Source organism: Tachypleus tridentatus, chromosome 8 (assembly GCF_004210375.1).
Source record: "Tachypleus tridentatus isolate NWPU-2018 chromosome 8, ASM421037v1, whole genome shotgun sequence".
Classification (NCBI taxonomy): domain Eukaryota; kingdom Metazoa; phylum Arthropoda; class Merostomata; order Xiphosura; family Limulidae; genus Tachypleus; species Tachypleus tridentatus.
The window spans coordinates 61,075,080-61,097,529 of record NC_134832.1 but is presented as its reverse complement, the minus strand read 5'-3'; the positions used below and the strand labels follow the sequence as shown (position 1 = coordinate 61,097,529).

General features: G+C 32.7%; 1 protein-coding gene across 4 annotated transcripts in view; it reads left to right on the top strand.

Moving 5' to 3' along the window:
• lili (LMBR1-like protein lilipod) overlaps positions 1-22,450 on the top strand; it is a 52,112-nt gene that overhangs the window by 6,296 nt on the left and 23,366 nt on the right. Inside the window, exons 4-9 of one of the 4 annotated variants that reach the window (XM_076449092.1) lie at positions 1,662-1,725; positions 3,856-3,995; positions 9,135-9,238; positions 9,961-10,081; positions 11,150-11,185; positions 21,044-21,112. In XM_076449092.1, the coding sequence (XP_076305207.1) occupies positions 3,857-3,995; positions 9,135-9,238; positions 9,961-10,081; positions 11,150-11,185; positions 21,044-21,112 (469 nt within the window). In that variant the 5' untranslated portion in view covers positions 1,662-1,725; position 3,856. The remainder of the gene's footprint in view (positions 1-1,661; positions 1,726-3,855; positions 3,996-9,134; positions 9,239-9,960; positions 10,082-11,149; positions 11,186-21,043; positions 21,113-22,450) is intronic. The other 3 variants (XM_076449089.1, XM_076449091.1, XM_076449090.1) reach the window with 3 other exon arrangements.

Here is a 22,450-nt window from a genome sequence, read left to right as displayed (position 1 = left end):
AATCATGTTTTCATAGTTTTAAATACACATTTTAAGTTTATAAAGCTAGAAATTCGAGTTCAAATGTTTGAATTTAAAACTTTTCAACTGATGTAATTATACAGAACATTCTAAGAGTACACTATAACTTTTCTTTCTTGATTGGTTAACTTTTCAAGTGCAATTCATAGTTTTAGAATTCTTATTTGTGGGAGAGATTTTGTTATTATCATTTACAGCAATTTAATTTTGCTACATAATTTTGTTTTAAGGTCTCTACTGAAAATCTCAAGATTTATTATTTGGTGAACATTTTAATGTGTCTACAGATTTTCTGATGTAAATGATTTTCATAATATCAAGACATGAGAAATTAGAGAAAGAGATATTTGTAATTATTATATCTGATAAATAAATGTTAATGTCATTTCTTTATTAACGCTGGAAATACAACAAATTTAGTTAAATATTGTTATATGTCAGTAAACTTGGCAACATAATATTCTACTATAAATAAGTATTGAGAATGTAATTGCTATTGTATCAGCATTTTTAAGGGTGAAAGATAAGTGTTCTGAAGGGACTATTAATTTATATTTTATAAAGAAGTAAAATGCAGACTTTACCTCCTTACCTAAACTGTTCAATAAAACAAAAACCAGGAAGGTTGACAAATGTCTCGCTATTCTTCAAGATTTCAGGTGCATCGGATCACTTCACTCACCACAGAGTGCTATGTTATGCAAGTGAGAAATAATGGATTTGTTGTGTAGGGTTACCTCTTTTTGTTGGTATGAGCTTTTGCTAGAAAGTAAAACTATTTTAGAATTATTTCCCCCTGATTACCAACTTTCAGTGGGAGCTTGGTAAAATGTTATTGTGCAGAAATGTTTTGTTTCCATACACTTGATGATTTCACCTTAAAATGCAGAAGATGTTTATCTGTAGACCAAAACATAAACCTTATGAAAGATTACACCGACACTCTGTATGTTGACATGGAACAGATGCCTATATTAAAGTAATACAAAAGTCAACAACAAAGATCTACCTGTCATGGTTGCTCTATCTCCAGTGTATATGCTGCTTTTTGGCTATCCAGGGCATCCAAAATGAAAAACTAGTGAAATTTCTCGTCATTCATCATCTTTCTTCAATAGGCCTAATGCCTACCTAGTTCTAGTAGTAACTGTAATTTTATCGTCATTTGATAGAGTAAAACAGCCTTCATGATCTTTGACTACCTATATTATTTTTACTTTGTACAAAATTTTAAAGAAAGGAAAATATCATAACACAAGTGTAAACAATATTATTATTTCTTGAAGTTAGTTTTCTTACAGAAATGTGGTGTTCCTCTGAAAAGCTTAATACACGGTGAAACATTAATTACTAGCCAATAATAGATGAACATTAGATGACTGTAACATGTAGAAAACTTGGTGTTTTGTACATTAAACAATCAGTGTCTTTTGGGGGGCCACACTCTATATTATGTACAAAGTGAAGGAGTGGATAAAAAACACACACTGGTCACCAGAAGCTACATGTGAGAGCTACCTGGCATAGTCACTCTGTCTCCAATGTATATGCTGCTTTTCAGCTTTTCAGAATGTTGAAAACTGGTAAATACCCAAAACTGAGATTTCTTAGTTTTCTTTGTCATAATCTTTCTTCAACAGACTTAGTGCCTATCTAGTTCGAGCAGTAACTATAATTCATAGAACAAAACAGTCTTCATGGTCTGTGAGTACCTACTTTATTATTATTCTGTGCAAAATTTATAAAGCTTTAAAATACACTCTATAACCTAGTAACATATCCCATCTTATAAAATATAAGAAAAAATTTATTGCTAAATAAAAACCTACATAGGGCTGGCTACTGAACTTTAAAATAAGAAGGAAACAAAACAGCGATCAAAATGAATGTGTTACTTGATGAAGCTGACAGCTACATAACAGATTAAACTGATGAAGCTGACAGCTACATAACATTAAACTGATGAAGCTGACAGCTACATAACATTAAACTGATGAAGCTAAAAGCTACATAACAGATTAAACTGATGAAGCTAAAAGCTACATAACAGATTAAACTGATGAAGCTGACAGCTACATAACAGATTAAACTGATGAAGCTGACAGCTACATAACATATTAAACTGATGAAGCTGACAGCTACATGACAGATTAAACTGATGAAGCTGACAGCTACATGACAGATTAAACTGATGAAGCTGACAGCTACATGACAGATTAAACTGCGAAGCTTACAGCTACATGACAGATTAAACTGCGAAGCTGACAGCTACATGACAGATTAAACTGCAAAGCTGACAGCTACATGACAGATTAAACTGCGAAGCTGACAGCTACATGACAGATTAAACTGCGAAGCTGACAGCTACATGACAGATTAAACTGCGAAGCTGACAGCTACATGACAGATTAAACTGCAAAGCTGATAGCTACATAACAGATTAAACTGATGAATCCAACAGCTACATAACAGATTAAGCTGTCTTGATTTTACGTGGAGAATAAAATAAGTATATTACTGGTTTCTTCATAGTCGAAACAAATAGGACCTGAATTTCTGATTTTAAAATGTTACCTATTGAAAAATAGTCGTAAAAGTAGTATTGTGTAGTTAACCAAAGTAGATGTATCATGTTGGGAGCTTTGATTCTGTTCAAACCCCAAACTTTCTATTGACAAAGTGAGGATACTAGTAAGTATTTTATTTTTCATGTAAAGTCAAGATAGCTTAGACTGCTATGTGATTAATGGTTGAATCAGGTGATGTGTCCACTTTCATCTGTGTCGTGTTTGTTTCATTTTTTTCCAAGCCCTATGTAGTTTTTTAAATTAGTAGTAAATTATTTAACTAATACTGTGTATAAATGTTGGCAGGGTACTCCTAGCAATACATGGTCTTGTCAACAGCCAGTTGTTGAATCCATGTGTAGTTTTTATTGCTTTAATTTATAAAATAATTGTTAGAACACTTAAATCACTGATACAATGTAATCATGCTGTCATAATATTAATAGTGTCATCCTGGATAGATGGAATGCAATGGAACAGAAACTTTTTAGTAATACTAAAGAATAATATAAAAGCCATAAATGAAAGTGATTCTTTTGTAGTATCTTGGAACTGTCAGATTAATTAATCTAATAAGTAATATAAAATACACAAATTACAAAAACATACTCAGGTTCTTAAAAATGTGACGCAATGCAGATGTTGTAAATATATAATATACTTTTACTTCGTCAAAGAGTTACTAAAATATATGATTGTCTTGCTTTTCCCTCTTAAAAATATTATTTATGATCCATTTTTAGTTTAATTGAATTTCAGTACATGATACAATACTTCATATGTTAAATTTATTTACATAATTACCAATACAGGGTTTACTTAGGTGATATGAATAATTTCCACAATGTTAAATTACTTTTGTATAATAAATAGTATATTTTTAATACTAAAAAATAAGTATAAACCCTAGTGCATCATTCAGTTCACCTCTTGTAGCTAAGTTATACTGGTTTAGGTGAATTACAACCCTTATCAGTGACTCTAGGACAAGGGAAATTTGGGAAAACAAAACTAGTCTTCTCATAGTGGGGGACTCAGATTTATCCAGTTTTAAATGGAACATCCACAGGAATTTTTTTGTTTCAATATATTAAAAGAATATGTCATGAGGAGCATTTATATAAAAGTTATATATAACTTAGTCTGTTGTAATATTTTGTCTATGTTATATTTAGGTCAAATTAAATAAAACTATACAATATTATGTTGGTCTTTTAAAAAAATTCAGAAAGATAGAAGACTTAATTTTTCTATGTTTCTATTACAGGATGTGGATGTGTACATTCTCCTTGGGCATCTCTTTAGGTGCAGCTTTACTTTTGCCCATATCTATTGTTAGCAACGAAGTCCTGTTGTTTTACCCCAATAGCTACTATGTGCAATGGTTAAATAGCTCACTCATTCAGGGTAAACAGCTTATCACTACTATTATATAGCTTTCAATTGTTATAAATCAAAGTATTTTACCCATAAAAGACTAAATAGTTTAGATAAAACTTAATATAATCCACACCTATGACTGTGTTTGGTTTCAAACTGATTCAAATCTAAATAACTCTTAGGAAATATAAAATTCAATAATGGTGTAATTTTCCACAAAATTAAATTTATGATGAAGTAGCTATTCAACATGTTCCTAAACAACATCAATATGATAAAACAGTATTGATTCACTTAAATCTCTTGTAATAAAGGATTTGAAAATAAATTGCAACTGTTTTTGGTTTTTTTTTCAGAAAGAAATATAGAAATAAAGAAAAATACGTAGATCAGATACAAGAGTGTTAACGAAATAATCATTTGATTGACACTATATGTACAACAGGGTCAATGTTACGCTCAACTTCTGATTGAAGAACATTAATAACAATGTATGTCAATAAACCTGACATTAAAATATATTAATTTTGATTAAGCACAATGGTGAAATTCTGGCTGAAATGAAAAGCAATTTATAATGTGAATTTTAATAAAGGCTAAGTTTTAATATCTTAACTTCAAAAAGAAATGTTTTAAAAACATCTGTCTTTGCTCTTCTGTGTTGCATGATCTATCTAGTTTCAAATTCTCCCTTTCACAATTTTCCAACATCAAAAATAAGTTGCCAAGACATCAAATTAGAAACAGAAGCTACACATAAAAACAAACAAGGCTATAAAACTGGAACCTCCTACACTCTTGATTTGCTGAGATTGCAATAAGTTTGTGAAACTGATTAGAGAAGCTCCTTGCATATTTTTTGCTTTTCAAGCCAGTTGTTACATTACTTTTACAAATCTGCTTTATATGCTTATAGACAACATATAATGTACAGGAACCTTTAAATCATATGTTTATATCCGGTTAAAGGAGATGCTTTACAAGAAAAGCTTGGCATGTTTTGAATAATGTTATTGCTTTTAGCAGTAAAATACATATTAGGGGACCATTTAAAGCTTAGTTTGAAAATATTTAAATTATATTAGATTTCTAATAATCTGATTTAGTGCCTAATTGTTTTGTGCGTATTCTGTAAAGCATATTTGAAAGCTACATGAATTATTATATATTTTTGAACAATCGACATCATGAGAAAAAACAGTGGGGTTACTAAAACTTAGCATCTGATTGTAAAACAGCTTCCAGTCTTGAAGTACAATATTTCTTGTTTTATTATATTAGATATTTATTGGTATATACTTTTGAATAAAAATAACTAGAATGTAAATGTTAACAATTTCTTGGCTCGGGTAACAAAAATGGCATAATTTAAGCTTGTGAGCTTGAACCCAAATTACATATAACTTGATTGGTTTATCTATAGAGTTAAATAGATATGGAATTTCCCCTCACGATTTATTGCTTTTTACAGAGTAATAAACAGGTTCCCTGGAACACATCCAGCACTTAAACAATCAAAATAAAGCAAGTGTGAAAGGTTAACAGAGGAAGTTTTGCAGATAACTAAGTTGATGGTCTGGTAACAAATAATGCATTCATTTTATATATTTTTTTTTAACTTTTTGTCATTTTACTTTGATAAATTTCATACAGTTGGTATTATAGTAAAAAAATAACAGATAAAACAAAGGTTTACCAAAAAAATTTGACATTCATATAGGAGGTTCTAGAAATATTAAAACTGTAAAATGAAAATAAGTATTTTTAAACTTAACACCTTTCACTTGTACTGACTCAGTAATAATTCAGAGACAAAATCTTTAGTAGAAATACTTTACTAAAAAACCTGCTCTTTTCAGTACAACAAACTTATTAGAACTAAAAAAAAATTGTGTTTCTTAGCAAAATGAAAGATAGAATGTATTAGACATATCATCTGACTTTTCAATAATATGGTTACCATTATCAGGGCTAATTACTAGCTCTGTTTATGTTAACTGTGTTACTGAAAATTAATAATCTGAAATATCTGATAGAGATTTTCTTTTATTGTGCTAAAAATGATTTTGTTTTTTCATTCTTAGTGTAACAGAACAATGCTTGAAATTACAGTACTTGTGTGTTTAATAAAAACTTACAAATTTTTTTAAAGATGCAGTTAGTAAGTTCAGCTACAGTATGCTTAGTTTTCACTCTTCTAAGGTGAATCAAATTGACCCATTGCATACAAGAAGACTTAGTGTAACCATTACATTCTGATAATTAAGCTTTGTTTTAAAAATAAGATTGTTTCAAAGATAAATGGACAGAAAATAAGGAAACAAATAAATGACAGTTGAAAGTGTCCTTCCTTTTATATACACGGCTACAAATACAGCCCTGTGCAATAATTTTAGCTTCATTGTGTCAAGCTGTGCTTTATTAACCTGAAGATGACCTGAGAAGGTCAGAACATTGTTTCCTGCTTATCAGCAAAAGTAGTAATACCCATACCAACCAACCCGAGATACACAAACTGTGTTATGATTTATGTAGTTTTATCTAAAACTTGTGGATATCGGTGAACCCATGTTGCTTAGTATTATTAATAATTCAGATCTCTCTGTCCTCCATTTTCTATTCCTGTTGGCAGTGTATGATGAATGTCAGGTTTCTGGGTGGGCAGAATTCTTAAGGATTTTAAACTAGAAGTTTATATTATAAATGTAATTTTCTTAACAATAACACTAACTGTAGCTGAATCATCAGTGTATAATGAAATGGAAGTTTGAAAATTGTGAAATAAAATGAGCATACATAGTCTTTCTTGTTTTTTTGAATACATAATTTATTTCCATAGTTTCACTAAATCATATTTACAGTTGTAACTGTTTACATTTTCATATTTATTTCTAATTTATAGTTTTATTGCATGGCTTGTACAATGTACAGTTTATTCATCACTAAGAAACAACACATCACAGTTGGATGACGACATTACACGTGAAGATTGTACTTAAATGCCTAGTGAGCTAAACATTACTGAAATCTTATTGAACTGCTCTCAGCTTTGTAAATATGCATTTTAAAATGTAAATAATATGTGAATAGCTGTAATCGAACTGGCTTTCTAACTAAAATACAAGGAGGTTAAAAAAAGTTTAAATGCTATAAGTTTATATTTTGCTTACCATGTGTACATAATTTCTGTAGTCTAACAACATGCTGCTAGTTTAAAAATAACTGTTCTGAGCTTAAAATATAAGATCAGACTGTTTTGAAAACTTCCTTGAAAGTTGATTATAGATGAGTGGGACATCTGTTGAGTGTTGAGGAAATATATTGATATGTCAAGATGCAGAAAAGTTGGAATGTTAAAAGTGTACATTGCATTGTAGAAATATTTATAGATTGTGACTATACAACTTTGGTAGTATAAATGCAATGCTACTGAGAGCACCCACACATTACATGACTACAGAAGTAAAGATTTAGAATTTTGTAAATATTTCTTTTGAAATCAAGAAACTAAAACTTAGATAATATGAAACTTTTAATTATAAATGACATTATGATGCTAATTTTGTTGATATATATTGATAAATTTATTTAATTAAGTTGTGAATGTAAACTCTACAACATCAGAACGTTAGCAAAAGAGTCAAGCCTGAATACATAAAGTTAATCTGTGTGTTTACTAGGCTAATTTGAGCCATACTTTTCAACTATGAATAATTAACTTTTTTGTAACTGGCTAATAGAAAGGTGCTACTCACTTTATTCTTTTAAATATGTATGTCGGTCATCTTTAATAGCTCAATATATATCACTCACAGCTGGCCTCCATAGAATAGACTGGTTTGTAACACTTGATTTAATGTAAGAGTTTACAAAAATTATTCATGCAGGTATTTGTTTGACACATAGAAACTAATTTACTTCATTAATTACAATGTACAGCAACAGTAGTTGGTAGCAGATATATTCCATTACAGTAAAGTTAATAGTAAATTCAATAACGACATACTCTGCTAACCCATTACATGTTCCTGGCAAGAAGTGTATACAATAGTAATTCAACTACACTTTATAATTTGTATGTTGCTGCAAACACTAGCCTCTTGCTCGATAATATAACATCAGATTTACAAAGTAACAACATAGTTGAAATAATATTTATATCAGTAACTTATGAGCCATGAAGTTTTAGACAAAATATAATCCATTAATTAATAACAGGTATCAGATTTCATCAAAACAAAATTGATAATGATTGTAATAACATTTTAACTAGATTTTATCACTAACAAGTACCCACTCACAGTGACAGGAAAAGTTTAAACTAGTAAAGTACCCACCCATCCACAGTTACAGGAAAAAATGTAAGTTAATCTGTTAATTTAAATTATTTCATGAACTTTAAAAATATTGTGTTGCACTCTTGGTTTTACTCAGAGCCAAAGTTCTGATCTACATATATCATCCACCATGAAATGTAATTGTTGAGCATTTTAGTTATGCTAAGAGCTACTGAACAATAATAACATACATGAAATCTGCATTTCTTTAGGTTGTATCATATTTTGCAGTGTGAATGATAACAGTTTAGAATATCCTGCTTGTGAAATAAAATTTACCATAGACACTCTTTTCATGGCTTCTTTCATATCATTTCAGTGTGAGTGTTGAGCTTTGCCTACCTGTATAGCCTTTCAAACAGGAGGTAAACAAACACTTGGACATGGCAGTTCACAAGATCAGTGCCATCCTGGAACTAATTATTTAGCTACATTTTTCCTTCTTTTGCTTGTCTCTTTTATTATTTATTCTGTGTTCTTATTTTCAGAATTAAATGGTTCTTACTGTCTGTTACTTCAGTAGTGATACAGGTCAGTAGTGCAAAAGTTTCAACCTTTTTTTTGTTCTTGTGTCCTTAACAGATTTGTTCAAGGCCTCGTGTTTTGCCATAGGCAATGTATCATACCACCTTTTTTCTACATCTTACATTCATACATTTTGTAGTTTTGCAGTTTACTCTTGTGTGGGATCATATAGGCTCTAGATGTACACATTACAGAAAGTCATCTATGAGAACTTCATATATGTAAAAATATCTTATTTTCAGTTTTGGTGTATTACTTTCTCTAATATCTACTAACAATGTATATTTGTTTGTTTTTCATGTAGGATTATGGAACTACATTTTTTTGTTTTCCAATATATCCATTTTTGTTCTTCTTCCATTTGCCTACCTGTTTCCTGAATCTGAAGGACTTCCTGGCTCCAAAAAGGTAAGGGAAACCTGTTTACGCCTTCTCCCAAGAATTGCCAAGTTTTTATCCCAAATATGCTCATTCCACAAGTTATGGAAGAAGAAAGGCTTCCATACACATTTTATTTGTAGCTTTTCACACCATGATACAGGACACTAATGAATATGTTATCAACACATTTGTCAACGTTTTTGTCTTCATTCTTGTCCACCTATGAGACCAGTAAGTCTATGGCTTTACTAAAACCAACAAACAGTTTTTGTTAGTTGCATATAAGACTTTTGTTTATGTTTTACCATCAGTTAAGGTACAGATTTGCAGATTTATTAGTACTCTATTAATCTTGCAAATGCTTTATCACATTCTTGTTTGTACATTGGTATTGTTATAGGTTCTTGGGTGATTTTTTTTTAATAAAATTAAACTCTTAGCCCCAATTCCTGTACCTCACCTGTTAATGCCAGGTAAATCTAAAGAAACGCTGTGAACCAAATAAAAGTAAAATGTACAACTGATAAAAAATTGTGTAAGCTCAAACAAATTTTTCATTTTTATGTTTATAATATAAATACAAATCAACTGAGGAAGTGACAGAATTGACAAAAGAGTATTTGGTCTGAAGTTAGATAAAAATAAATACAGAAAATCCATAAGGAATATATTGTTTTGTATTGTTTGAGAGTTTATGTAGTCAATATTATGAACTTAGGAACTGTAAAAATATAATTTACATGTTTCAGGGCATTATGGCACGAGTGTATGAGACGTTCCTTGTTTTAGTTCTTTTGGGCCTTCTTACATTAGGAATGACATATATCTTGTCTGCTTTGCTTGACACTGGTAGCATACGATCATTCTTTAGTAAGTATAATTTATAATTCTTACTTGCTAATTTTTTACATTCCAAAACTAAGGCACAAACATTGTAAAGCAAGTGTGAGTAGTCAATATTTCACTCATGATTCTATGGAGATCTAATGAAATTAGTTCATTAGGATGTTTACTCTGTTTTTATACGTGCGACTCGTAATCCGAGGGTCGCGGGTTCGCGCCCGTGTCGCGCTAAACATGCTCGCCCTCCCAGCCGTGGGGGTGTATAATGTGACGGTCAATCCCACTATTCGTTGGTAAAAGAGTAGCCCAAGAGTTGGCGGTGGGTGGTGATGACTAGCTGCCTTCCCTCTAGTCTTACACTGCTAAATTAGGGACGGCTAGCACAGATAGCCCTCGAGTAGCTTTGTGCGAAATTCCAAAACAACTGTTTTAATAAGCTCCACACCTCTTTTACTTTATTTTTTTGTTTTGAAAATACTGAAGTGTCTGGCTTATTTTATGACAATACTTACTTGTTGTCTGACTTTTTATTTTATATAATAATAATGCATGTTTTGGACACTGTTATGCAGAAAGGTTATTGGAGTTTTTGATAGTTTATTTTTGGACTAGATCTTTTAAATACTGTAAGTCAAACTGCTTTAGATACTGTTTGTTAAAAGCTGCCTAAAGAAAGATTTCAAATCAAAGGTTTCCATTTCCTAAAGCCAGTTTTCTTACACACCAGGTCAGTATAAAGCATATTGTTTATGTAATTACGAGAACCTGTATATATATTTAATTTCAAAAAATTCAGTAGTTTTATTGTAAAGTTTAAAAGCTTGCTTTTGATATTTTTTGTAGTTTCTGTTTTAATTTTTATTTTTTGTACTGCTTTTACTTGTACTTTGTGTAAAATATAAATGTTTCTATTATGTTTAAAACTTCCTCACATCAAAAGCTATTAAATTGTAATAATATTTGCAGCTTCTCTTAGAGTTCATTAAAATAAATTCTTCACTTAAAAATTAAGACTCAAAAAATGTTTGTATTTTAAGCAAATTGTACAAGTTTTATAAAAGTCTTAGTTGGTGTTTTATCATTACTGTTTCAAAGCTGCCGATAAGTGGGATCTCCACACAGTATTCCTGTGTAAGTAGGACCTAAAATATATGTATATATGTGATATATTTACTGTAGAGCTTAAAATTTCTACAAAATATTCTATGTTTTAATAGTCCTTTATCAATAACACTTGGGTTTCTAAAATGGTGCCAACTCCTATCACTCAGAGCCACTTTAAACTTAACTTTCTCTCTAAGCATTGGTAAAAAAAAAAAAAATCAGTAATATCACACCTGTGTATTGTACATCTGCTTTTGTGCTATTTCAGAACATTTGATTACCAACCACCAATCATACTATAGGTTGATGTGACAACCTATACTAGTACAGGTACTTACCTCAGCTGTTTTAGCACGGTCATCATTTTCTTGATTAGCATTAAAATGTGTAGACATGTATTTACTTCTCTCCATACTTGCTTTTTCATTGTGATTCCAGTCTGTCACCAGTTTCAACTCGAAGTTTTAATTTTAGTTTTGTTTTTCATTTGAATTCTGATTTGAAATATAAATTCAAGTTTTACAGTGGTGGATAATAAAATTATCACTAATATTGAGGACAGTAATTTCTCTAGTTCCTGTCAAAGTGGGTTGATATCTAACAAGGAAGTTCAAGCCTAAACATGCAGGGAGTTGGACAGTTTTGCTCAGTAGTCAGTTCATTCTCCCTTTTTGTCTGAACAAACTTCTGAGGAAGAAGTTATTCAGATGAAGATAATTTTGACTATTCTGGTCCTGGCCTTGTTTTCGGTCAGTCACATAATGCTCACAGTCAGGAGAGTTTGCCAATCTCACTGTTTCTCCACCTTCTTGATCAGATATGTCAAATTTTAAATGTTTCAACCTTAGTTCTTGACTCCTCTCTTGTCTTGTTGGGTGAAGAACCTCATTCTGAATATTGTATTTCCTCCCCCACTCAATTCACTAGAGTTCATGCTCAACATTTTACTGTCAGGTGCAGGTATTCCCTGCCCTTTCCAGTAGTTGGACCAATGTTCTTTGGGTTACCAATGGGCCTCAAATCCTTTCTTTGTTTCCAAAGATCTGGATCCCCTCCTTCCCCTGTGGGTATAGTGTCTAGGAACTTTGATTCATGTTAATCAATGTAGGTTTTCTAGGATTCATCTTGCCATGAACATTGTTTTGCATGTTATTTTCTCATTACAAGTTGTTGTCTCAAGCCTTTTGCCAGTCACCTGACAAATTTTCTGATGAACTTGGAATCTTCCTGTGGTCTGCCCTGTCCTATTGTTCAGCATCTGCATGCTCTCTCAACATTTGATTGTTATGTTGTTGGGATTTGCTTGGGAAAGACATTACTTGACAGGGTGCATCTTCCCTTGTCTTCTTTGAAGGCCCTCTTTCTCCAGGAAATAGTTTTTTAGGAATCATCCTGAGTCTTTGGAATCTAGGTTGATGTGACAACACAGCATTGTTCCTTGCCCTTCCTGGTGTCTCATTTGTCTTGTGTAGCTCTTCCCACTCATTCTTCACCAATTTCCTTTGCCTCTTCTTCCTCTTCCAATCAATTACCATATTCCAGGCACTTGCATCCTTACTCATTTTTCCCATTCCTCCAGGGTCAGAGGTTTAGATGATGGTATGTCTTTTTCAAGGTCGGGTGGGGGTCAGGTTGCAACAGTTCTCAGTCATTTTGTGGATCATGGCAGATCTGTAGGTTCTACAGGTTCTGTCAGAGTGTTTTTGTCTTTAGTTTGGGTTCCCTCACCCCATTCTCTTATTCATTTAGAGGTTCTCTTCATTTCCCATCTCAGTCAAGACCAGCTTTTGCCACTTCAGCTCCAGAATATGGAGCAAGCGATCATGAAAGCAGTACTTTTGTCTTTTCTCACTAAGATAGATGTCTGTCTCTCTTGGGAACTTGGGCTTCATTGAAAGCTCTCATTCTCTTGGGTCAATTGTACAGTGGATACTTGTTAATCAGTGAAACTTATTTCATGATCCCCTGGATTGTCCTATTGGCCTCCTTCCTAGAATTAGGACTGACTTCGTATGGTGGCTACAGTGGGGGTTTCCATACCTTGTATCAATGTTCACCTGTTCACAGATGATTCCTTTGTAGGTTGGGGAGCTTCCCTCAAGTCCAGAGAAATTTCAGGACAGCAGTCAGTCATGGAAACTACATTCCATATCATCCTCCTTGAACCTTTGATGATTTGACAAGCTGTCTCATTTCCTCCCATTCCTCTGGGAGCACTTGATGATGATAGTTTCATTCCAACAATTTCACTGTCATCAGCTTCATAACCAAACAAAGGGGGAACCAAGTCCTGATCTTTCTGTTTTCAGACACTCAACCTCATGTACTGGGTCCAGAATTACGAATCTGGTGGCTAACCATTTGTCTTATTCTAACCAAGTTTTACCAATAGAGTAGTCCCTTCATCTTCAAGTATTTTAGTAGGAGTGTTCTTGCCTAGGAAATACTACATATAGATGGATTTGCCACTCACTGGAAATGCTACCTTCCTTTTGGTCTCCTGTTTCACATCCCTCAGCTCTGGGCTTTTATCTATATGCCTACCCTCCTCTAACACTAATCTCCAGGGTCATTTTTTTGTCATCCAGACCATTTGTTGTGTTTTGCTAGTTGCTCCACATTGGCTAGCTTGTGTGTGGTTCCCTCTGCTCTGACCCTTACTTGAGCAGCAGCCCCTGCCTTTATCATCCAAATCACTCTTGACAACATTGATCAGATGTATTTCTTTCAGGCATCATCAAACTCCATGCATGGCTTTTATCTAGTTCCTTGCCTCAGCTTGGGACTTACTCCTCGTGTAATGTGTTTCCTTACTAGTACAATTTGGTCGTCTTCATTGTCTGTATACCATAGATATTGGTCTATTATGTTCAGGCTTCTATCCTTCTATTCTGCATCTGTCCCAATTCTTTACTTGGTTCTTTGGTCAGGATGTGACCATGTCAACAGTTGCTAATTGTCAGACTGCTCTCTCAAACATATTCCATTTCTTTTGATTATATAAAGCTTTCACTTCTCCAGTTATTTTCCTTCTGTTTTATGTCCCCTTTGTCTTGTTCGTCCTCTCTTCCAAATCATTTTGATTTTCCAGAATAGGATCTAAGTATTGTTTTTCATGCCTTATCTGGTTCTTCCTTTGAACCCATTGCAACATATTTCTTGTGCTGTCTTTCCCTTACGACCAATTTTCTTCTCATCCTGGTATGTGATAATCGTCATTCCAATGCTTATTCCATTACTGTTTCCCCTATCCTTTGCCATTCCTCTTGTATTATCCTTTATCTGCATCAGATCTTCTTTTGTAAGACAGCTGCTGCCCATGAAGGTTGTTTTGCTCCCCTACCTCCTTCTATACTCATGTTTGGATCCAATCATCTTCATACCACCTTTCATGGTTCTTGTTCCCACCTATTTATTTTCTGGAATCCCTCTGCTTTTTGGGACCTATATCCTGTTATCCTTATTGGCTGAGTTCAGCAACTAATACAGCTAGCATATTTTTACTTGTCCAGAGACTGTCACCTGCTGCACAATGTTTCATTACACCAAATTCATTACTTAACTATGTCTTTAGCTGCTCAAATCCATCGACCTTTGGAGGAGATTGTTCAACTGGGTATGTGGACGATTCCTAATATATTCGTAGCACACTGTCTGTAGGATTTAGTTGCAATTATCCATGCATCTGTTCACTTTTGACTGGGGTAACTTAACCTGTTATTATTTTGTATCTTTTTCAGTTGATATACATCATATTTCAGGATCCCACTTAGCAGCAGATGTTGCCTGGTCAGGTATGATGAATATTAGAACTATGTACTAAACCTGTATATCTAAACACTCACTGTAGAAATGAAGTGTTTCTGTAAGACCACTGGATGCTTTTCCAGTGGCATGTGTCTGATATATGTATCAAACTTTTATTATCAGTTTATTTCATATAAAGGACTCTCACTCATGGACCTCATGAGTAAAGCAGATGGAGAATTTTTGCCCATTCCCACTAAACCATAATTCTTGCATTCTGGGTCTTTCTGCTTTTAAAAATAGAGAATCTGAGATATCCATTGCACAGTCTTCAGTATGTTGTTCCTCCAGACTTCCTGGCATATATTCTTTTTTTCTTTTTACTTCTAATAAAGCACAAGAGTCCTGTAGTGGTGGACCGTGGAGGTTTCCTCTTAAGTATGTTTGTACAATGACAGAAATCAGACTCATAACTTATTACTACCAACTCAGCAATAAGAGGGCTGTTGTCATTATAATCATTTGATAGGCAGTAATGTACTGTTCTAGATCTAAGGCACTTTACCCAGATGCTTTGCCTAGGTTTATCGTACTTATTTATCATAATATATCTGAGGCACTTTCCCTGGATATTTTTTGACCAGGGTGGACTGCACTTTTGATCTTATGCAAGGCACTTCCACTGTTTTTTTTACTCACACTTGACATAACCTGATGTATCCCAAGGCACTTCCCCTGGATATTTTTTGCCCAGTAAGACCACACTTGGCCTGTTCATATACACTTTACAATTCTTTAGCTGTGGCCACTTTGCCACTATATAACATTATCTGACACCTTGCGAGGTCTGTTCAAAAAATACGCGGACTGTTTGAATTGTGCAGCTCCAGTTGGTTCCAGGGGAATCCGCTTGGTGTCGCTAGGTTCGCACAGATCAGCTGATTATGACGCCATTTCCCGATTGCAGATATCTTCATTTGTGTATTAGCTACGCGGTTTTAAGTGAAGTGCGATTTTTTTCGTTTGGCGGATTTCAGAATGAATGACCTGAAGGAGCAACGACTTGCTGTTAAATTTTGTGTTAAACTTGGAAAATCTGCAACTGAAACTTTTGCTATGCTTAACACGGCTTACGGTGATGTTGCTACGAAGCGTACGGCATGTTTCAAGTGGCATGAACGTTTTAAGGATGGTCGACAGTCCATTAAAGATGATGAGCGTCCTGGACGTCCTTTCACGTCAACTGACGACTCACACGTCGACAAAATCAACACCCTGGTGCGGGCAAATCGACGTCTGACTGTCAGGGAGCTTGCTGAAGAGTGTGGGATATCTGTTGGATCTTGTTACGAGATTTTGACCGAAAAATTGAAGATGCACCTCTTGCTGCGAAATTTGTGCCTCAGAACTCGTGAGTTTTTGGCCAAACACTCGATCACTGTTCTTCCCCACTCCCCCTACTCACCTGACCTTGCTCCTTGCGATTTTTTCTTGTTCCCCAAACTCAAAAGACCTTTGAAAGGAAGAAGATTTGAGACGATTCCCGAGATTAAGGCAAATGCAACGAAGGAGCTGGAGGACATTACAAAAGAAGCGTACCAGGACTGTTTCAACAAGTGGAAACACCGTTGGGATAAGTGTGTGCATTGGGGAGAAGAGTATTTTGAAGAGGTCCCAGACCTGTAACTTCTAAATAAAGTACATTTTGTTTTATGACGTCAGTCCGCGTATTTTTTGAACAGCCCTCGTACTCTGTGTAATTATTTTGAAGTGGAAGATCACTCCAAGACTCTCTCCTTGACACATGGTTTTTTTTATGTTTTGTGTGTCTACTCTATGCTGATTTATTGCATAGTTATCCCATACTACTCCAAAACAAAGTGCTGTAAATTTGTTCTTGAGTATGTAGTGCCTGCCTCATCCATTCTGCTTCTATATGTTACTGTTTCATTACTTAACAAGGTACATACCTGTACCAGAAGTAGTGCTGTATCCAACAGGTGTGCCTTACTTTCTTTTTCTGACACACCTGTTATTTTCAGGTGGTTGTTATGCCCTTATTTGTATATTGTCATGCCTTCATCAATCCCTCTACCTTTTCATTATGAGATTCTAGCTTTGCATGAGAGGAGGTGGTACCAAAAGTTCCTACAATTAAAATGTATTTCTCATAGGTCTTTAACTCCTCTCACTCACTTCCCACCCTTCCTTTTCACTAATATGCCAGTGTTTTAGTTTGTAACTGCCAATTCTTGAAAATGATAATTGTACCAGAATAATAGAGGACAAATCGAGGTTATCCTTCAGTGAAAGAAGGTAGGTACATATTGGAAATACATTTTCAGTGTAGGAAAACATTAACTTGAGTCGTGATGTGTTTTAATAGAAATATTTGAAAGCTTTTAATTTTTTATTTGTGTGTGTATAAATATGTATATTAGAGAAAAAATAGTATACTTGCATTCAATATGAACGTATTCCTGTTAGAATAAGTGTCTCATATGGTGTGTAATGAAAACAGTTAGTGTGATTCCTTGAAATGAAAAATATGTGGAATTTAGAATGTTACTTCAAAATTTAAGGTTGTTTGAAAATTTAAAACAATATAGTGCTAGAAAAATATGAAACATATTGTTTTCATTGAAGGTTTTATTAATTTAACCACTCAAACAATATATATAATAAAGCTATATACTGTCAGTTATAGTTTGTGTCTTAAAACATTAAGTGTTCAATTAAACAACAACAGTTTGGTGTTAGAAGGTCATTTGTCTGTAGTATTAAATTGTCTTTTGTACACCTATATGCACTGCAGAAATTAAAGAACCTAAATATGCATATATTTATTCAGACTGTGTGGTAAAGATGTATTATGTTTTGTACTGTACAAATATACATTTCATTAGAAACATGGTTATGTATTAGGATATTACTTAATGATATTAATATGTGGTAATTGTGTATATTTAGAATAAACATGTTGCAGTAGTGATTTCATGTAAATATTTGTAAATGTACACATAGAAACTGTTACTACTAGTCAGAACAATCACTTTTCAAGAAGTCTGAATGCTTTTGTCATGAACAAAACATGTCACACCAACTCCAACTTGTTAGTTGAAAATAATCAAGGTTTAGTGATGGTTAATTATTGTGATTTGCAATACCTTGTCACGTAAAATTAAATTTCAGTAATGTTGATAGTGACAGTGTATTTCACCTAGTTTAAGAATTGATATATGTATTTAGATAAACTTAGGTATAACTTAGAATATACAGTGGAGCACCATTAAGCTGCGGACCAGTAAACCGCGAAATCACTTAACCCGCTGTAGCAAGTCTTGTGAGCAAGGATTATCGCGGCTCACCGCTAATTTAAGAACTTGTAAAAATGCGGCTTATGAATTTAATCCTGGGGATATTTAAAAAGGATTTGCTTTAATTTGGGAAATAAATAAAATATATTACAATAGAAATCAACCGTTAATCTACCTTATCCGCTCTCTATGTCAGCTTTATGGAGGCCGCCATTGTTACCGAATCACACCTCTCCATACATTAATCTGCGGTAAATCCGTGAAAAAAGTGATCAATAACTAAAGTATTATTTTTAATTCGATAATCCGATACAATGATCACGCAGTGGCCCAGATGAGGCTCCTCAGCAGAGCTGTTGGCGACTTCGGCTTTTCAGTCACAAAGGTTTAACCCGCGGTTAAGCAGGTTCACCCCCCAAATACCGCAGCTTAATGGTGCTCCACTGTATCGGGTATCTTTTGTTATTTCATTTGTGAATATGTATTGTATTGGTTTTTCACAAATAATAAAATGAGGTAATATAATTTCTAATGTTTCAGAACTTATAAAAAGTTTCTACCATTTCTTTGTGTACTACGTTGACTATACATGTAGAAACCAATATGTGAAAATAAATCAATTGTAAGGAACAATCAATACTGAAATTTATTAGTGGGATAATTCACTTAACTTGTCTGGTGGTTATGACACTCAGTTTGCAATCTAAGAGTTGTAGGTTTCAATCCTGTTGTCAAAAATGCTCATTCTTTCAGCCATGGGAGTGTTACATTGTGCTGGTCATGCCCATTAATCTTTGGCAAAAAGTACCCCAGGAATTGATAGTAAATGGTGTTGACTTAGCTGCCTTCCCTTTACTCTGACACTTCTAAATTAGGAAGCGACGAGTGCAGAAGACAGCCTGTGAATAGATTTGTAGGGAATACAGAAACTAAACTTGGGAATAAGTAAACTTGTGAAGTTCATTGGGACTTTCTGTTTGTTAGGTTAATGTGGATCGTGTATCAAAAATATCACTTTTAACTTCTGTGACCAGAAATTTAAATACTGAACAGACTAATGGTTTCAACATAAAACCAGAAACATGATTTGTTTGTAGAAAAATGTAACTTGAGCATCATTTCTTGAAGGTTGTAACTGAAATATATACAAAGTTCCATTTGGTACTGTTAAGTTAAAATCATACATGATAAAAATAAAACAAAATGAAATTTAAATGAAACTTGAAGTTTCAAGAAGGTAAGGTTTTATTATGCAATGCAATTGTTGGATAAATGCTTACTTTAAATGGCAAGTTGGCCTCTTAAGTAGGGTTGGGTGAGGATTAATGTTCCACAGTAATTATCGTGATCTGCTCGATTGTGACATGCTCTTTATAACAAATAAGTAATAAATTATTGCCATCTTACTTTTAGTTAAATATAATTATTCTATGTCATTATATAGAACCTATTCCTTTGTGGCAGTTTTTGTTCACGAGTGAAAATAAATTATCATATAGATATACAGAACGATTGTATAATAATATATAGAAGAATACAACAAGTAATCTAATATAATCTATGTTGTTGACATCTGTTTAAGGAAATACAAAGAAGGAACATCAGCTTATAAGTTTCACATGTCAGTAACATTCCATTTTTATAAATAGTTTTTATTTTTCTGCAATTTTAAACATGTAATCAATGAAACTTATGAATCTTATTCACAAATACAGAATTGTTTCAAAGCATTTTTTTAAAGAGAGAACTTTCATTAAGATTCATGTCATTGCTTCAGTTGAGTGAAAGTTGAGTTTTATATTTTTGTCATTAATGAAGTAAATGTGTACAAGAGGGAGAAAATATTAATCTTGTTACATCAATAGAATAAAGAATAATTTAATTATCTATAGGTTATTTTTGTACTAGAAAATGTTTTCATCCACAGTATATTTTTAAAAGCAAATGAATAGTAAGAGAGCTTAACAAATGTTTATGTATCATCCAATTTTAACATGTTTTATTCATATTACACATTTTTGATGTACTGTGAATAATATTAATAGGTCCTTACTAACAACATATTCACATGACAGGAAACAAAATTTAATCATGATCAACAGAACAACAGCAGCAACAATGAACATTTAACACTTGCATGTAGCGTAACAAACACATTTAATTCTTGAAAGTTTTTGAACATATGTATACATATATATTTTGAATCATACAAGAAATAAGCATACTTTACTGTACACACACATCAAATGTGCTTTGTTTCTGCCTTAATTCTACTGTAGATCCTTACTAACTTGTAAACAACCATACATTAAACATGTCGTCAGAAAATGGTGTACTATGTAATAAATGTGTTATTATTAATCACTAGATAATTTTAAAATAGTTCATAATATGTTATACTAATATTCTATCTTGTGCTTTTGGATCAACCTCAGTAGTATTTTTCTAGTTTGTAATTTGACTTTATATCTTAAAGTTGGATTATATGTATCAAAGTGAATAAAATAAATACAGTCAGCAGTGTGGTTAAAATTTATTAATTAAGATACCTAATCATTGTATTTGAAGTATGATCTAATGCTTAGTTCTTTATAACAAAGGAAAAATATGAGTATTAAAAAAAGTTATTTGTGTTTATATAAAACAGTTATTGAAGTTATTACATAGACTAAAATAATCAAGACTAGGAAAATAACATAAAGGTGACTTGGGTTGTTTATCTTGTAGTATGTTTTTGAAATACCTTTTTGTTGTTTTGTGATATTCCAGAATTATTAAAACATACATTTAAAGTTGTTAATACTCTTGTTTTATTCAACAGATGTATGGAAGTATTACCTTCCTTTGTTGTATTCGTGTGTCTCCTGTCTTGGTGTGTTGATGTTGTTAGGTAAGTCTTTGTGCACAGCCATTTTATTGCTTGTAGTTTGAGTTGATCTAGTTGCTGTGTCTTCAATGATAATGACATTTAAAGCAGATAAGAATTTGAATTTATAGACTGTATTTAATGAAATCTTTTATTGCATTGGCAAGTGCAAGTAGGCCTAATGGGAGTCAATTCTAAAGTGAATTTATTCATGTTAAAGCGATGTTGCATCACATAAACAAAAGCAGACTACCTTTGAAAAAGAACTTGGGGTTTAGCTTACAAGTGCACTGTTCATGAATATTAGCATTGCAAAAGAAATACTGTAATTTAATGCTACAAGTTCAAATGCATGAGAAAAAAATTCAAAATTTGTTAACTTTCATTAATCTCAAAAATTAAAACACAACTTGAAATGAGTCACAAAGCAGTCTGAAGTTAGATTTGTTATTGATAATAATCAAAGTAAAAGTAGTTTCTTTTAAGTTCAGTACTTCTGTTAGAGGACATTGTTAACAATCCTTCTCTGTTCGACCTGTCTCCAAGATCAGTTTCATGTTGATCATCATCACGTTTTCAAGATGTTCTTTTGTGAACTGTCTCCTGATGCTTACTTTTATTGTCTTAAGCTTTGAAAAATATTTGCTCACAAGCTACCCAAGTGACAGAATGTGTGATTACTATGAGGTATGCAATAATTCTACTTGCTTTTGTGAGAATTCTTAGGTCATGTCCCTAATTTTAACAACAAGACTGGGTGTATGGTGAATATTCTGCATCTACAAGCTTTCCAGTTTCAGAATAAAAATTTTGGGGTGTAGTTGAGATATATTGACAAATAATTCATTGTGCTCTAAATTTCAGCACTGGCTCAGTCCATTTGACCAACCACATGACCACTTTGTACGTGTTATAGTTTCGATACAACTAATGTTTAACATAATATATGTACCTTCACAAAATTTGGCAGACTTTTAGTAAATGCTACAAATTTTTTACATGAAGAAAAATCTTATTTTTAGTGAAATATTTTTAATAAAGATTTCTCTATGAATATATTGTCTTTTTTTTATATACTAGGCCAAGTGTAAAGTGAATTACATGTTAAGATTAAAAATAGTTTTCTTCATCCTAAAAATATCATTTAATTTCCAATAATCTCTGAAATCTCCTGAATATATTCATACATTTTTTTGGTAAAACTTTATATTTTATCAATTATTTTTTTACCCTAACTCTATTCAAGATTGGTCAGTTTAACTGACCTCTTAACCAGCAAAACAAAAAAATTGAAATAAATATAAATTATCATTTTTTTTTTCAGACTGACTTCAGATTGTAACATGAAACAAGTGCATTTGT